This window comes from Balaenoptera borealis (assembly GCF_965194805.1).
Source record: "Balaenoptera borealis genome assembly, chromosome: 16".
Classification (NCBI taxonomy): Eukaryota; Metazoa; Chordata; class Mammalia; order Artiodactyla; family Balaenopteridae; genus Balaenoptera; species Balaenoptera borealis.
Window position 1 is genome coordinate 66,913,579 of NC_138872.1, and position 15,358 is coordinate 66,928,936.

The 15,358-nt window shown below is 46.5% G+C and overlaps 1 protein-coding gene across 15 annotated transcripts in view; it reads left to right on the top strand.

Annotated features, from left to right (window-relative positions):
* Nucleotides 1-200: 200 nt before the first annotated feature.
* The window catches only part of VWA3A (von Willebrand factor A domain containing 3A), a 53,533-nt gene continuing 38,375 nt past the window's right edge, over nt 201-15,358 (top strand). For 4 of the 15 annotated variants that reach the window (XR_014236088.1, XR_014236089.1, XM_082362396.1 and 1 more), the window contains exons 1-6: nt 3,765-5,487; nt 5,809-5,932; nt 9,786-9,913; nt 10,010-10,087; nt 11,994-12,048; nt 14,018-14,116. Coding sequence is in view for 12 of the 15 variants with exons in the window: in XM_082362396.1 (XP_082218522.1) it covers nt 5,354-5,487; nt 5,809-5,932; nt 9,786-9,913; nt 10,010-10,087; nt 11,994-12,048; nt 14,018-14,116 (618 nt within the window). In the remaining 3 variants the exon portion in view is untranslated. The other 11 variants (XM_082362399.1, XM_082362394.1, XM_082362398.1 and 8 more) reach the window with 8 other exon arrangements.

Genomic DNA, 15,358 nt, shown 5'->3' on the forward strand with positions numbered 1-15,358 from the left:
TCTCTGATTCCTTACATGGGGCCAATCATGAGCTATATACAGCCTGAGGAGAACTGAGAAAGATGGTACCAGCACAGAGCTTTCTCCTTGGCTGGTCATACAGCCTGAAAATCTTACTCTGCTTTATCCATCTGGCACAAATACATCCAGAACATGTGTCGTGTAAACTCAAGTAGAAAAAAAGCAGTAACAAAGTTGGGTTTTACTTCTTGTAAAATGTTGAAAACCCATGTATCCAGGAGCAAAGGACGTTGTGAGGGTGATAAGCCATCTATCTTGAGCCCCTGTGTCTCCAAAAATGGTGTCTCAAAGTTAGCCAGCCCCTCTACCCAGGATTTCCAGTAAGGTGGGCACAAGGACACTTACCTCTGGCTCACAGAGTAGCCTTTGGTTGGTTGCTCTCAGCCTCTTGTGACTCTTCCCTCTTCTGACTTCCTTACCTCTTTCTGATCTCCCTCCTCTCCTGCCTTGTTGGTGTTGACCAAATGCCACGATTTACACCCCATGACTCTTCTGCCCAGAGCGACTGGTGGTAGGTAAGCTGTGTCTATTTTGAAGGGTTTTGTTGTTTCTGATCTGGCCTATAGGAGGCACTGGGGTCAACATCTGAAGGGGTTCTCTACCATACAGTGACTACCACAAGTAGCACATGTTCTAAATTATAAATTAAAGATTCAGAAAGTGAAGGTTGTGATTTGAGAAATGACCTGGATAAGAAAAACTAAGTGCAGTTCCCTTAGCCACTACAAGCTAGTTGACATTAAGCACATCACTTCATCTCTCCTGATTTCCATAGAAGGAGTTGGAAAGGTCCCCAACTGTGGGCTAAGGGCTGGTTACATCATAATCACCTGGAGCCATTGTTAAATATTCATGTTCCTACACTTTGCTACAGTTCTGTATCAATCTCCCAGATGGGAATGTACGTATGTTTTCTTAGCAAACAACCCAGATCATTCTGATGGGCACCTGGGTTTGGGAAGCACTGCAGTAGATGATCTCTTCTTATGCTAAGAGGTCACTGAGTCTGCTGCTGTATTAGCCCGGTTTGGGTGGAGATGGACCTGGCAGGGGTGAGGGACTGCCGGACCTCTCCCAAGGAGTGTGTCTGGGGGGCTCTGAGGAGGAAGAGAAGGTTACCACCTTTCACGCATGTCACAGGTTCTCTGCTTGCTTTCTTCAGTTCCTACCACAGGAAGGCAGCAGGCACCAGGGCTCCACTGGTCTAAACCACAGTTTTCTGCTGACCCAAAAGTTCTAAAAATAGAAAAGAGGTCCAAATCCTGCTCCCCAGCCTTTGCAGGGGCAGAGAAAAGCAGAGTGCCCAGGGAGAGGTTGTTATGAACAACAAAGTGGTAATTTTTTCCCAGGGGTGAGGAAGGTTTTTCCCTGTCCCTGCCTCAAGCTGCAATGGTGCAGTCTGTTACCTTGGAGACCAGCAAACACTTCCCGACAGGGCAACCTTCACTGTTGAGTTGCTTGGAGGAGCTTGGAGGAACTAGAAGTGGGAACCAGCGAAAAGAGTCCTGGGATGACCAGGGGCCCTTCTCCCAAAGATGGAGAAATAAATGGAGAAATGCAGGTGAAGTTGAGAGTCACAAGGGTTGACAGGGTGGTAAAAGAGTGGGCGGGGGGAGGCCCAGACTCTAAGCTCTGGACTAAGTGAGAAAGATTTAGGGAGCCTGGGTCTTAAGCACCTGCTCCCTACCTGCCAGACATTGTTCTACGTGCTGGGGGTACAACAGTAGACAAGGAAGTAATGGGGCTGCTCCTGAGAAGGGCTGTGACAACTTGGTAAGAGACAGCCAGGAGGCAGCAATAGGAGGGAATGGTTTCCTCCTTGGGGGTTGGGGGGCAGCAAATGGGGTTCAGGAAAGACTTCCTGGGTTTTCTTGTCAAAGAAAAAGGGCAAAGGGCAATTCTAGAAGTAGGTCCAACTTGAACAAAGAAGAGTATGAATTAGCAAGGTGTGTGTAGGTAGGGGTTACCAGGGTGTGTAGAAGGATGCAAGATGAGGTAGAGAGGTAAGCAAAGAATAGATCCAAATGGAATGAAAAGCCTTGTGAAGGTTTGACCTGCTTGTCCACGGTACTGAGAAGCCATGGCAGGGTTCTAAACAAGTAGTAACATGAACAATTCTGCATATCAGAAAAATCATTCTGGCAGCAGATTGTAAAATGGATTGGATGGGGGAAAAGACTAGAGGTTATTAGGCAGTTAAAAATACAAACCCTGGGGGTGGCTTTATCCTGGATATTTAAGAGAATCCTAGATCCAGCTGTTAGCAAATCAGGAAGTTAGCTGAAGATTTTCTTTTATCCACTAATCAGGGCTACCTCTCTCCCTTTGACAAGATGCCATCTCCTAAGGACCGGCTTGCATGTTCTCTTCCCCTCCTGTGACCAGTCTCCCAAGGTAATGTGGCCCACCTTTCTCTAAACTCTGGACCTGCCCTGAGTACATTTATTCAACAAATGTTTTTTTAGCAACTACTATTTTCTAGGCAATGTTTACATAAAACGGTTCTAACAGTGAACATAACTAAGTCCCTGCCCTCATGGATCTTACTTCTAGTGGATTGATGGATGAGGGAGAGTGGGGCAGAGACAGATAATAAGTAAATATATAGAACATCAGATGATGAAACGTGCCTCAGAGAAAACAAAACAGGGGCAGGGAGGTTCTGTCTGAGATGGAGTAATCAAAGAAGACCTCTCTGATAAGATTTCATTTGAGCAAAGGCCTGAGGGTAAGGGCTGTCCAGCTCTGCCTCCCCAGTACCAGCTCTCTCTGGCACCTAGCATGCACTCTATAAGTGTGCGCGGAATGAACGAGTGCTTGTGTCATATGCTGAAGTGCTTGAAGATGCAGCAGATTTTGAAATGGTATTCTGCATTCCTATAGCCCTTTGTATTTTACAAAGTTCTTGTACATTCTCAATTGCATTTGATCCTCCTGATGATGGAGTTGAAGTAGGCGGGGCAGTTACTATTATCCCCATGCCATTCTGCAGATGAAGAAACCAATGGTCCTGTGCTCCTTCTAGCACACCACATTGTTTTGCTAGTTTTATGCAACCCAAACACCCCTCCACTGGCCAACACAAGTCATCCCAGAATCCAGTCGTGCAAGCCTCTGAATTCATTAGGTTGTTAATCACTCACTGAAAAGAGGGAACTGAGACTGCGGGGCGTCCAGTGTTGATGAGGTATTTCTATTCCAGCAGTCTCTGCCACAAGAGTCTCCCAGCAAAGCATACTGAAGTAAAACCGCTTTTTCTTTTTTTGAGACATTGCCACATTATCTTGGTGCTTCTCAAAAGAAAATTCCTCTGAATAAAAGATTAAAGACCTCAAAGAGAAAAGCAAGTTGCCGAACCATCATTAGGCTATTTAATTTAATGGTTTCATAAGAACGCACGCTCCAATGTTGAAGCTGCAACTCTATCTGGAGTTTCTCACTTGTGGTGTTTTAGACAATATTTTTTTTGTTGCAAGTAACAAGAAATACAAGTGAGGCCACTTGGGCTTCCCAGGTAGCGTAGTGGTTTAGAATCCGCCTGCCAATGCAGGGGACACAGATTCGAGCCCTGGTCCGGAAAGATCCCACATGCCGCGGAGCAGCTAAGCCCGTGTGCCACAGCTACTGAGCCTGCACTCTAGAGCCCACGAGCCACAACTACTGAGCCCATGTGCCACAACTACTGAAGCCCGTGTGCCTAGAGCCCGCGCTCTGCAACAACAGAAGCCGCTGCAATGAGAAACCCACATGCCGCAACGAAGAGTAGCCCCCGCTCGCTGCAACTAGAGAAAGCCCGTGCAGCAATGAAGACCCAACGCAGCCAAAAATAAATAAATACATACATACATACATTTATAATAAATAAATAAATGAGGTCGCTTAAGCAAAACGGAAGGGAATTAGAAGGAACAAGTATCTCATGGAACCCAAGAGCAGAAAGCGAAGTCAGTTCTTCAAGAACGGAGGTTTACCTCCCCTCCTCAGAATATTTACCGTCTGCCAGTCCCTGCTCTCGCATAACTTACAGTCTAATGGGAGAAAGATGCCAATTCTTAAAAATCACACTAATAAAAGTATTATTCTCAATTAAGGTAATTACTTTTAAAGAAAGGAGCACAGTTCTATGACAGTTTACATAACACAAAGGAACCTGGAATAGAGTGGGATGGTAGGGAAGACTTCCTAGAGGAAGTAACATTTGAGCTGAAATGTCAAGGATGAGTGGTTGGGGGGAGGGGAGGAGAATGTTCCAGAGCAAAGCCAGAACATGAAAAGGCCCTGCGATTAAAGGAGATGGACAGCATTCTAGGAACTGAAGGGGAACGGGGTTGTTGAACACTGAAGCAGCGAGCAGTGGTGGAGTGGAAAAGCTGGAAAGGTAGGTGGGCAGCAGACAGAGCTTTCGAGCCTCAAATGCCATCTTAAGGATCTTAGTCTTTATCCTAGAAATAAAGGGAAGCCTTTGAACAGCTTTAAGCAGGAGGGAGAAGAGGGGGTGTGACCTTGGATTTGTGGGGGGTTTTGGCCGCATGGTGCAGCTTGTGGGATGTTAGTTCCCCAACCAGGGATTGAACATGACCCTCAGCAGTGAGAGCGTGGAGTCCTAACCACTGGACCGCCAGGGAATTCCCTGGATTTGGGGCGGGAGGGGGGGGTGTTATTTATTTATTTATTTATTTATTTTTGGCTGCGTTGGGTCTTCACTTGCTGCAACTAGAGGAATCCCGCACACAGCAACAAAGACCCAACGCAGCCAAAAAAAATAATCAATTAATAAAAATAAAATAAATAAAATAAAATAAAATACTTTATTTAAAAAAAAAAGGTCTAAGCTCAAAAGACACCTTCACTGATCACCTGACCTATGCAAAGCAGATTCCTTTCGTGATTACTATCATATCATCCTGTTTACTTCCTTCACAGTACTTCCCACAATTTGTTATTACTATATTTACATCACTCTCCCCTTCTGGGAGGACAAGGACAACGTCTAGCTCAGTGATTGTCAACTGGGGACAATTGTGCTCCCCAGGAGGCATTAGGCAATGTTTAGAGACGTCTTTGGTTGTTACAACTTGCAGGGGGGCAGGGATGTTACTGGCATCTGGTAGGTAGAGGCCAGGCGTCCTGCTAAGCATCCTTCAGTGCACAGGAGAGCCTCACGACAGAGCAGTAGCTCGTCCAAAATGTCGAAAGTGCTGAAGTCGAGAAACCTTTGTTACCTTGTTCACTGTTGTATCCTCAGCATCTAGCACAAAGCCTGATACCTAGTAGGTGTTCAATAAGTATTTATTGAATGAATGAATGAAAGAACAGTTGAGCTGTTGTCTATATGCTGCACTTACCCTTTTCTTTTCTGGTATTCTTTTCCTCCTTAGGAAAAAAAGCATTGGGTGTTTTTATAATGGCCACACAAACTAGTCATATCTTCCATGGTCAAGATAATAAGTTTCTGGAAAATCATTGGTAAGCATCTTCTCTGACTTTCCAAATGAAAACAACAACAACAACAATATTTTGTTCACGGAAGTTGAGGGGGAAATACCTGCCTTTAAGTGAGACTGGGTAAATGGTCGATGCATCATCTTATACCTGAGGGCTTCAGTTACCTAACTACCAAAACAATAGAATAAAATGTCTTATGAACCTGGAGTCCACATTTTATCGGGATCTACACAGGAAACTTTCCCAGTTACTACACAGAAATAAAATGTTTCTGGAGGCCCTGACAACGTGGAGTCAATGTCTGGTGCTGGGGCATTGATCAAATTACTTTGTGTTTTTTAGCATGAGGAGAAACAATGACAGAGATCCAAAGAAGCAATTGAACCAGAAGAATATCAATGAACGTGGCCAAAAGCTAGACAATGGACTACTGGTTACACATATTAACCAGACAAAGGACTTACTGGTAAAAACCATATTGCTTTAACTGAGTGGCATTGCTTACAAATCATAGTCTGGGAATGCAGAATGTGTTAAACTCTGGGTATTTATTTCTTCACGTAGGATCTCAGGACTGAAAAGGATTAATTACGCACTCATCTCTGATCCCCTGCCTTTAGAAGTGACTGAAGAATCTCTATGCTGTTTATAGAAATTGTATAGCCTTCTTGGCCATATCATTAAATATTCAGGGAGTTGTGAAATCACTGTCCTTGTTATCAAAGCTTGAAGACTAAGGAATTTAATTCTAAGATTCTCCTCCCTGAGATTTGTTTTTCTTGTAGGATTCCCTAAAATCTAGATCCAAAAATCAGTTTCAGGAAGTGCCATTGGAGTGAGAACGTTATGGCAGGAGAATTAACCTCTAGAATAACCAGAACCGTGGTCTTAGGCTGACCCTCAATGTGTTGATGAGCTCTCTTCCCGTGGTGGTGAGTGGATTGTCTAGAACTCGCAATTCACTCTACCATAGAAACTGCTGTCATCAGGGGTTGTCCGTGCAAGTCTGGCCCATAACCGTCTACCTATTCTACACTAGAGTTTAACAATGGTCCTTTGAAATGATAATCAGTCAAAAACAATACAGTTTTAATGCTAGCAATTAAAAATCAGGAAAATAGTTGTGTTTTACTTTTCTCCAGTATTGGCACTTATGGGAAAGCAAGTTTAATTAAAAGGAAATGAGCAAATGTCATGGAAATAGAGTCTGGAAATTCTGAAGGCTTCTTTCAATGACTTTAGATGTTGATACTATGAGTCTTTATTTCACCTAATTTCTTATCAAATACACGACTTTCCAGGTGTACAAGGACCACTCTTATTTATCAGCCACAATTGGGGCCTCCTTTACTTCACAAATGAATAGCAGTGGCAAAGAGGGAAAGGATTGCCCCAGAACAAAGATCTTATTCTTCTGTATGTAAAGCACATCCTTCAGTATATAATCAGTATGTCCTACAGTCAAAATCTATCATGTGTTTAATGGTGGCTCTTCAAATATTAATAATACAAAATCCATGTCCTAAAACGTGATGGATCATTTCAAATGCAAGTAAAATGGAAGAGAGGTGAATTAGAAGTCTACCAGGTTCAGTGTTACCAAAGGGAGGTGGTTGTCCCTAAAGATGAGAAGAGTGACACCTAGTGTTTATATGCTGCAGAGCAGCATTTTCCTAAGTGTGCAGCTGGGGCTAAGATTATAGGCGGTGCTGTTCTGGGGCAGGACATTAATTAGCAGAGAATCACATACTGAGGAAGTTGTCTTTTCAGTCAGTTCTCTCTCGATCCTTCACGAAGATAGTCACAGTTTTGTGGTAATGTAAAGGCAATATAGTATCGTGATTATGAGCATGGCTCAAGCTATACTGCTTGGGTTTAAATCCCAGCTCCACCACTAACTGGCTGTGTGACCGGACAAATTGCTTAATTCTCAATACTTCAGCACCCTTGTCAGTAAAATGAGGTTAATAACGATGGAACCTATTTTGTAGACGTAAATAAGTTAATATACGGAAAGTGCTTGTCACGTAATAAGCACTCTTAAGAGTTTGCTCTAATTATTCGTGTTTTCACACTTCTTTAACACTTGCTAATTTCCTTTTGAAACAGAGGGTGAGAAGGTCTCAGGCACAGAGCTTATGGCATCCAATACTATCTAGCTGGAATATGATAGCAGCAGTTTATTTTCATTGCTTTTGTTTGTTTGTTACCTTCTATTTATGACCCAACCTGAGGGGAAACAAGAATCACTGTTAAGAACCGTTTATGCAGCAGCACTCGAGGCCATGTTCTAGATCTTAGCGTCACACGCCCATCTTACAGGTAGAGAAAGAGACACGGGGCTTGCCCAGCATCACAAAGCTTGTAAGTGGGGGGCCCAGGACTGCACTCCCTTCTCCCCTCCCTCTTTTCCTTTGCCCTTTCCTCCTTCCGAATCCTCTGTCCGATCTAATCCTGTCTAATGCAGCTCGGTCAGCCACAGCAGATAATTTCAACCCCTTGTCTATCACCTCACTGTCTACAGGGACAGCCTGACAAAGACAAGCCCAAGCAGTACCCACCCAGGGTTCAAGCAGGTGCACAGGAGACAGGCAAAGCCATCTTTGGGTGTAGTCAGGGGCCGCGGTGGGCTAAGCAGCACGCAGGCCCCTTCCACAGTCACTGGACGCTGCAGGGCGGTTTCTCTCACCGTGGGACTGAGCCGGCCTCTCCCCTTGTGAGGCCATGTCCCACACCCTGAGTCACAGCCAACCCTGGCGACATGTAAGGCCCACGGATTCACACAGACAATGGCGGCCGTGCCGGAAGCTCTTGCAGCATCCCTGTCTGCTCCAGGCCTTGCACACCTTTCCAGCCTCTTCTCACGTCACACTTACCCTGCATTTGCTACACTCCAACCACCGTGGCCGCCCTTCCGTTCTTCCAGCACTCTGCTCCTGCCCCCAAGCCCACCTCTGCCTGGACTGTGCGTGCCCAGAGACACACAGGGCTGGCTCCTTCTGAACCTTCAGATCACAGCTCAGAGGGGCCTCCTCTGACCCCCCCCCTCAGCTAAAGTGACCTCCCCGTCTCCACCCTAGTCATTTTCTATCACCCTGCCCTGCCCCGCTTTCTTAATACAGTTGTTCCTTGCTGAAATTATGGACATCATTGATTTTGCTTTTCTTTACTGACCATCTATCCACACTAGAATGTGAGCTCCGAGAAGGCGAGGACGTTTCTATCTTGTTCACACAGTAGCCCTAGGACCAGGGACGGTGCCTAGTTCAAAGCAGGGCTCAGAACAAGGCAAAGTGGGCTCAGAGTCTTAGGTCAGCTCTCTCCACCTTCTGGCTCTCAGAATGTATCACCAATGTTGAATGCTTGCTGTGAACGACTTCAGCTCCATCACCAAGGCCACCACCCACGTCCTGAGCTTAGTACTATGTAAGTGACACTGGTGTCACTCAGCACAAGCAAGGGGGCTTGTTCATTTCCTGGCCAGACTCCTGTGATGGCTCAGAAATTCTTCCTCTAAAACTTTTACCCACTGCTCCTGTTTCTGGCCTCTGGAATGGACAGGGAAACCCATTCCCTCTTCCATCAGTCAACAAATGTTTGTGGAGGATCCCTCAGACTGAGAGGGAGGCAGAACTCATATACCTGAAAAGATGCAGGGAATGCAAATACAGGAGTAAACAAAGACGCCACCACCACTTGTGTTTGACAGAGACTCAAAGGTTGGCAGGGGAGAAGGAAAGCTTTATGGTGAAAAAAAGGGAAAGCTTCAGGTGTCCCCTGAAGGAAGCCAGAGGCAGGCTAACTAGAAGCCGGCGTCTCCTGTGACTGATTTGGGGGCATGTTTGGCTTTCTCTGGTTGGTCCTGAGCTGAAAAGGGGATGCAAAGTAGGCAAGCTGGCAGTCACTGCCAGTGTCCTGACTTCCCGGTCCAGTTGCTGCAGAGGTTGTGGTCTGACTCCCTGGACTGCTTGCTACACTTGTGGGCCGGAGTTCTGCTGCCGTACAGGGTCTAGCCACCGCGGGTTTGTGTATTCAGTCTCTCCCAAGGCAGGATGTGGCGAGTGGCGCTGGACTCCTCTAGACACGTACTGGGGATGAGGTGAGGGATGGGAACGGGTATTTCCGGGCAACTGGCCCCGAGCACAGGCCTCCGCGTTTGCCTGTTGCCTCAGCAAGGCGAGTTCTAGAACAGACTGCTCTCGGGTGGGACTGGTCAGGCTGGCACCCCTTAGGGGTCCACGTGCAGGGAACCTAAACCACCCTCAGCTTCACCCTCTCTTTCCACTGGTTTCTGGCTGACTCTGGCTTCTGTCTTGCAGAGGCTGCAGGGCGATGAGACCCAGCTGCCTTCAACCTGGGAGGATTCAGAAGATTGGCTTTTAACGCACAATTTAAAGTCAATGAAACTCACCTTGGCTGACCTGATAAGCCAGGGCACAGCCATACTGTGAGTCTGAAGCCATTCCCCTCTCCCCCCAAGCCTGCAAGACATGTCCATCCCCCTGAGCCCAAGAGACCCTTTCATAAGACTTTTCTTCTTCAGGAAGGAGGGTAGCAATGTCACGAGGAAAGTGCACATCTCCACCCAGACCATCCACCAATTCGAATCCAAGCTTTCTGAGTAAGTATGTTTTTCAGTGTCTTCCCAACAACCCAAGAGCTCAAGAAGTACCTGGTTTGAGCAGCCTGAAAATGACTTTGTTCAAACGACAGTCTCTGTGGGACCTTGGGCAGGCTTCTTCCCGCTTCTAGCCCCAATTTCCTGTTTTTGCAAATAACGAGGTTGGACCATATCAGTTTTTCTCAGCCTTTTAAAATCCATGGTCCCTTTGGATGAACACATAAAACTTCACAGCCTCGTCTGATGGGTAATGGTTAAGAGGGACCACTTTCGATGACAGATTGATTGGGTTCATACTTTTACAGAAGTATGTCAAAAATATTCAGGCTCCCCACTTCCAAACCAGATTTTTTTTTTTAAAGCTTCTCTTTGGTTTATTTCTTTATTTATCTGGCCATACCAAGAGGCTTGTGGGATCCAAGTTCCCCGACCACAGATCGAACCTGGGCCCTTGGCAGTGAAAGCGAGGGGGTCCTGACTACTGGACCGCCAGGGAAGTCCCCCAAACCAGATTTTGATGGCACCATCCATCCCCCGTGTAGCAATCTATGGGCCATGATTACTGCTTGCCTGAGGTTTCTTAAAAGGTTAGAATAATAATTAATAGCCAACATTTCTTAATGTGTCAGGAGTTCTGCTAAGGGCTGCACACATTATCTTATTTAATCCTCACAACAACTCAAAATATAGTGTTACTCTCAAGACTGTTAACCAAAAGTTAATTACTAAATAACCAATTTGCCAAATTTATCAAATCATTGTAACTGTAACTTTTATAGCAAATTTTATTGGGTTGGAAGGTTAAACAGATTTTAAAGATTTCTGCAATATTTTGGTTGATTGGTTTTCATTGTGAATCCAGCAATTTAAGGAATGTTTCAGGTCTCTTCAGTTAATTGGTCATTTGGCAAATTGATTTTCAGAGAATTAGTTTTCAGTAAACTAACTTTTGGCAAATTGACTTGGATAAAGTCTTATTATCTTCATGCTGGAGCTGATGAAGCTGTAGAGTTTACCTCACTTGTCCAAGGTCACACAGCTAGTAAACAGCAGAGCTGGGTCTCAAAGACAAGCTCGTCTCATCGTCTCATTACCTGCCCATGCCCTTACCTGCACCCACACTCATGCATGCCTTATGACTCTGCCCACTGCCCCATGCCCATGAGTTTATATCCAAAGGCCTTCCCTGCCCTTCTCTGGGCCCCCAAATCCCACCTGCCTCAGTGAGGGCAATTCAGTTAAATTCACGTGGCTGAGTCCTTAACTTGAGTGCCTGTTACAGGCTGGTCTCCAAACAGCCACTGGAATAGTTTGCAATAAGGGAAACTCAAGAAATTCCCCTGGCCACTTACTATTCAAAAACTAAGTTTTTTGTTCATCAATCCACTGAGAAACTGCTGCTGAGTTGCCTCACTTGTGCATTTATGATCATGTCCAGGTGACTAGGAAGTCTCGCCTGAGAAGACACAGATTTCGAAGACCCAACACAGCCAAAAATAAATATAAATAAATTAATTAATTAAAAAAAAAAAGACACAGATTTGAGAAGAGCAAGAATGTTCTTCCACCTTCCTCATGAGAACGCCCCCCCCCATCCTCCATAGACTGGCCCTCCCTCGAAGCCCACCTAGTTCCACCAGACCACAGCCGTTTATAATGAACATTGCATCAGCAAAAGGACCCCCCACACACTTGATCCCTTTCACAATCCCCTCCATCCTTTATCCCAGAAAACAAAGACCTTCAGTTTTCCCTTTGCTAGATTTTGCCTTATATTCTCCCAATGCCTTAGACACATTAAAAGAAAGAAAGTCCCATCTGCACTTTCCTTCCGTGTATGTAAGTGGCTGTTTTGCTCAGTGATGAAGCTGACTTTGGGTGACAAGTCTTCCTGGTGTTTTGACAGAGCTATTGAACTCTATCAACAGAGAATTCAGTGGCTCACAGAAAACAGCAAGAAGGTAATAGATTTCATTCTTTGCCCCCTTTCACTCATTCCACCTGTACTTGTTAGAACCCTTTCAGATGCAAGTGCTAGACCTCCAATTTACATTAGCCAAAGCTAAAAAGGGAATTTCTAGACCTACAGAAATGAAAAACTCAAACACAGCTGTATCCGGGGGTTCAAATGATGTCATTCTTTGTCTCTGAGCTCTGCTTTCCCCTGGGTTGGTTTTACTCTCGGGAAGGCTCTCCCCAGTCTTGGGAAGATGGTCACCAGCAGCTCTAAGCTTACATGTCACCAGCTAAAGTGACATGTCAAAAAGGATCTCACCTTGCTTTCCTAGTACACCCTCCCAAGTCCTGGGATTGACACTCTCTGTACCAGTTTAGACCAGTCACCATAGCCAAGAGGATGAGATGCACTAACTGATTGGGCCTGGAACAAGTGCTCACTGCTGGGGAAAGACAGGGGGCAAGGGAAGTTGGGGGAGACTGGGTGAGTCCCCCCCAAACCTCATGGACTGAGAAAAGGGAGACAGATGGCTGCACATGGAAAGCCAGAATGCTGTTACCAGAAGAGGAAACAGATCCTGGGTGAGAACAGCAGAAATCCCCTGGACCGTTTAACCTCAGACCCCTAATGAGATTTATGATTAAGGCTGATCATCTGGACATAACTTTTGAAAGTTTGATTAAATGTTTTCCTCAGACCCAAAGAGTAGAAGAGTGATCATGGGCAAATTAACCTTTATTTTGCTTTCTTATTTGTTTTAGCCTATATTCTTCCACTGATGCTTTTCTGGCCCACTATTTGCTTTCACCTTAGGCAATCCTCAACTCTTTTCTTAAACCCTGGAACAGGCAAGATGCTGAAATCCATGCTCCCCACCCCCAAGCCCCACCTCTACTATCCAGGCCGATTCCAGGGTGTAGTCTACATCTCAGATCCAGAACCATCTTCAGTTGCTTAGACAGGTCAGCAAATGCACACCTCCAGCTGTGGTATGCCCCCTCTGGTTGCACGTGGTAACACAGGCAGAGAGAACTGAGAGGGATGAAATCCTCACCTACTCCACAAACATCCATTCAGAGAATGTTGCTCTCACCTGCCTACCCACATGACACCTGTCCTGGCACTTTTGACAAAGGGGGCAGGGATTGCTGGTTGGGTCCTTCTTCCCCTTACCCCTTTCTGATGGAGTTACCTAGGAGCCAGGAAACAAGCCCCGATTGGATTCCAGGGAAGCAATCACCTGTAAACCAGCTCCTGAGTCTTCCGGGTGCTGGGGCACCTGGGGTGATGCATAGTCCATCACTGGGCCCAGTTCCCGACTCTGCTGTCAGCAAGGCCTCACTTCTCTGGGTGTCCGTTTCCATATCTGCAGAGGATAAAAGCAGGGATTATTAACCGGTGGCACGCAGGCAGGTCTGGCCCTACGACCATGTTTTTCTTGGCCTCCATAGTTTTATTTTTTGAATTAGTTGTCAAGATTTTAAAATCCTGATATTTCACTTTTATGTCTGCTTTCAGTCTTCTCTTGAAAAACTGGGGCTATCTGGCATCACTGGGCTCCAATTCCCTCTTATTTACTTTTCCAGTTATTTCTATGGGATGAGTTTCTAGAATTTCAATGGCTAGGTTTAAGGGAATGCATGTTTGTTTGTTTTAAATTTATTTATTTTATTTTTGGCTGCGTTGGGTCTTTGTTGCTGCGCGCGGGCTTTCTCTAGTTGAGGCGAGCGGGGGCTACTCTTCGTTGCGGCGTGCGGGCTTCTCACTGCGGCGGCTTCTCTTGTTGCAGAGCACGGGCTCTAGGCGCAAGGGCTTCAGTAGCAGCAATTCTTCTATAAAATGGGTCTTCCTTCTGCAGCTTCTTGCTGAGGTCGGGGAGCGCTTGAACGTCTGCTACGCAGAGCTGCCCAGTAAAAGGCGGGTAGAAGCACAGAGCTGTGCTGGTTGTTTCCGCATGCCCTCTTTGGTTTTAGGCATTTGGCCTCATCAAGGGGGCCAGAGTTGGCATCCTCATTGATGTGTCAGCTGTCAGCAGTGGCCCTCAGAAGGAGGAGTTCCAAAATGACCTCATGGTAAGTCTCTCTGGCACAGAGAAGGACCTGGAACTGGCACCTCCACCCCACCCTCCCCTTGTGAGCTTGCTAATGGGCTTTGTTTATAGCAAGTGCAAAATGGAGTGTTTTGCAAAGAACAGTTCACACTTAATTAGCACCTACAGTTAAAAAAAATATATGTTGAGTTCTGCAAAACCCAGCCTCAGAGTCTTTCTCAGCTGCAGTGTGAGCTTCTAGTATTCACACCACAGCGGTCCCTACTAACCTGATTTTGTCTCAAGAGCCCGGAAAGAGGGCACGCAGGCAGTAATCAGTTGGACTGACTTCAGCACAGCACGGGCTTCCAGCCTTTTCCAGACAAGGAGCTATCCTGCTTCCTTTGGCCGTAACTCAGAAGCTAAGAACTCTAGGGTCAAACCCCAGGCACCTCCACCACTTCTCGGCTGTGTGACCGTGTTACCTCATCTGTAAAACAGGGATGATGACAGTCACCACCTCACAGGGTCACCAGAGGACAAAAGGAGTTCATGCAAATTAAGTGCTCAGTACAGAGTCTGGCATTGAAAAAAACCTCTGTAGTCTCTGTGAAGTGATATGGAGGGTCTGTTTTCCTAGAGGAACCTCTAGAGCTTTGAATGAGACCTTAGCAGCAACAGCTGGTCCCAGGACCCTTTAGAGCAATCAACATGGGCCAGTTTCCAGACTTGTCCCTTGTTCCTGGTCTCAGCAGGTGTCAGGGAACAGGTGTCAGTGCAGGCCCCCCTTCCTGACAGGTCTCAGGGCCCGGTTTCCAAAGATCCCCCAGCTGGGCTGGTCCAGTCTTAGCCAGGGCAAGGCTCGTGTTGGCAGCAACAGGTGAAGTTTGTAGCTGGCCGGGAAGAAGAGGGATGTTATCTTATTGTTGGATACTCACCAGGTTGAGCCTGAGAGCATACAATGTGTTGGCCCCGCACCCATCGCTCTATCCCCAACTCACACGCCTGGGACAGAAACCACTGCCCCCAACCTCCGTTCTCCTCCCTGGGTGCCACAGTGAAGTGCTGAGGGTCCAAACACAGCACACGCTGAGGTGGGTCCCCATCCCACTGCACCCGTGACCCAAGTGCACAGCAGCTGCGGCAGAAGCTCAGCGGGAGTGAGGGCCCAGCTCCCGGACTGGCCCGCCAAGCTGCGGGCTGACCGCCGAGGCCCCATACCCGCCACGCACAGCCAGGAGCAGGCTGGGATGGGCAGCAAGCGAATGTCAATGTGGGGCTACTA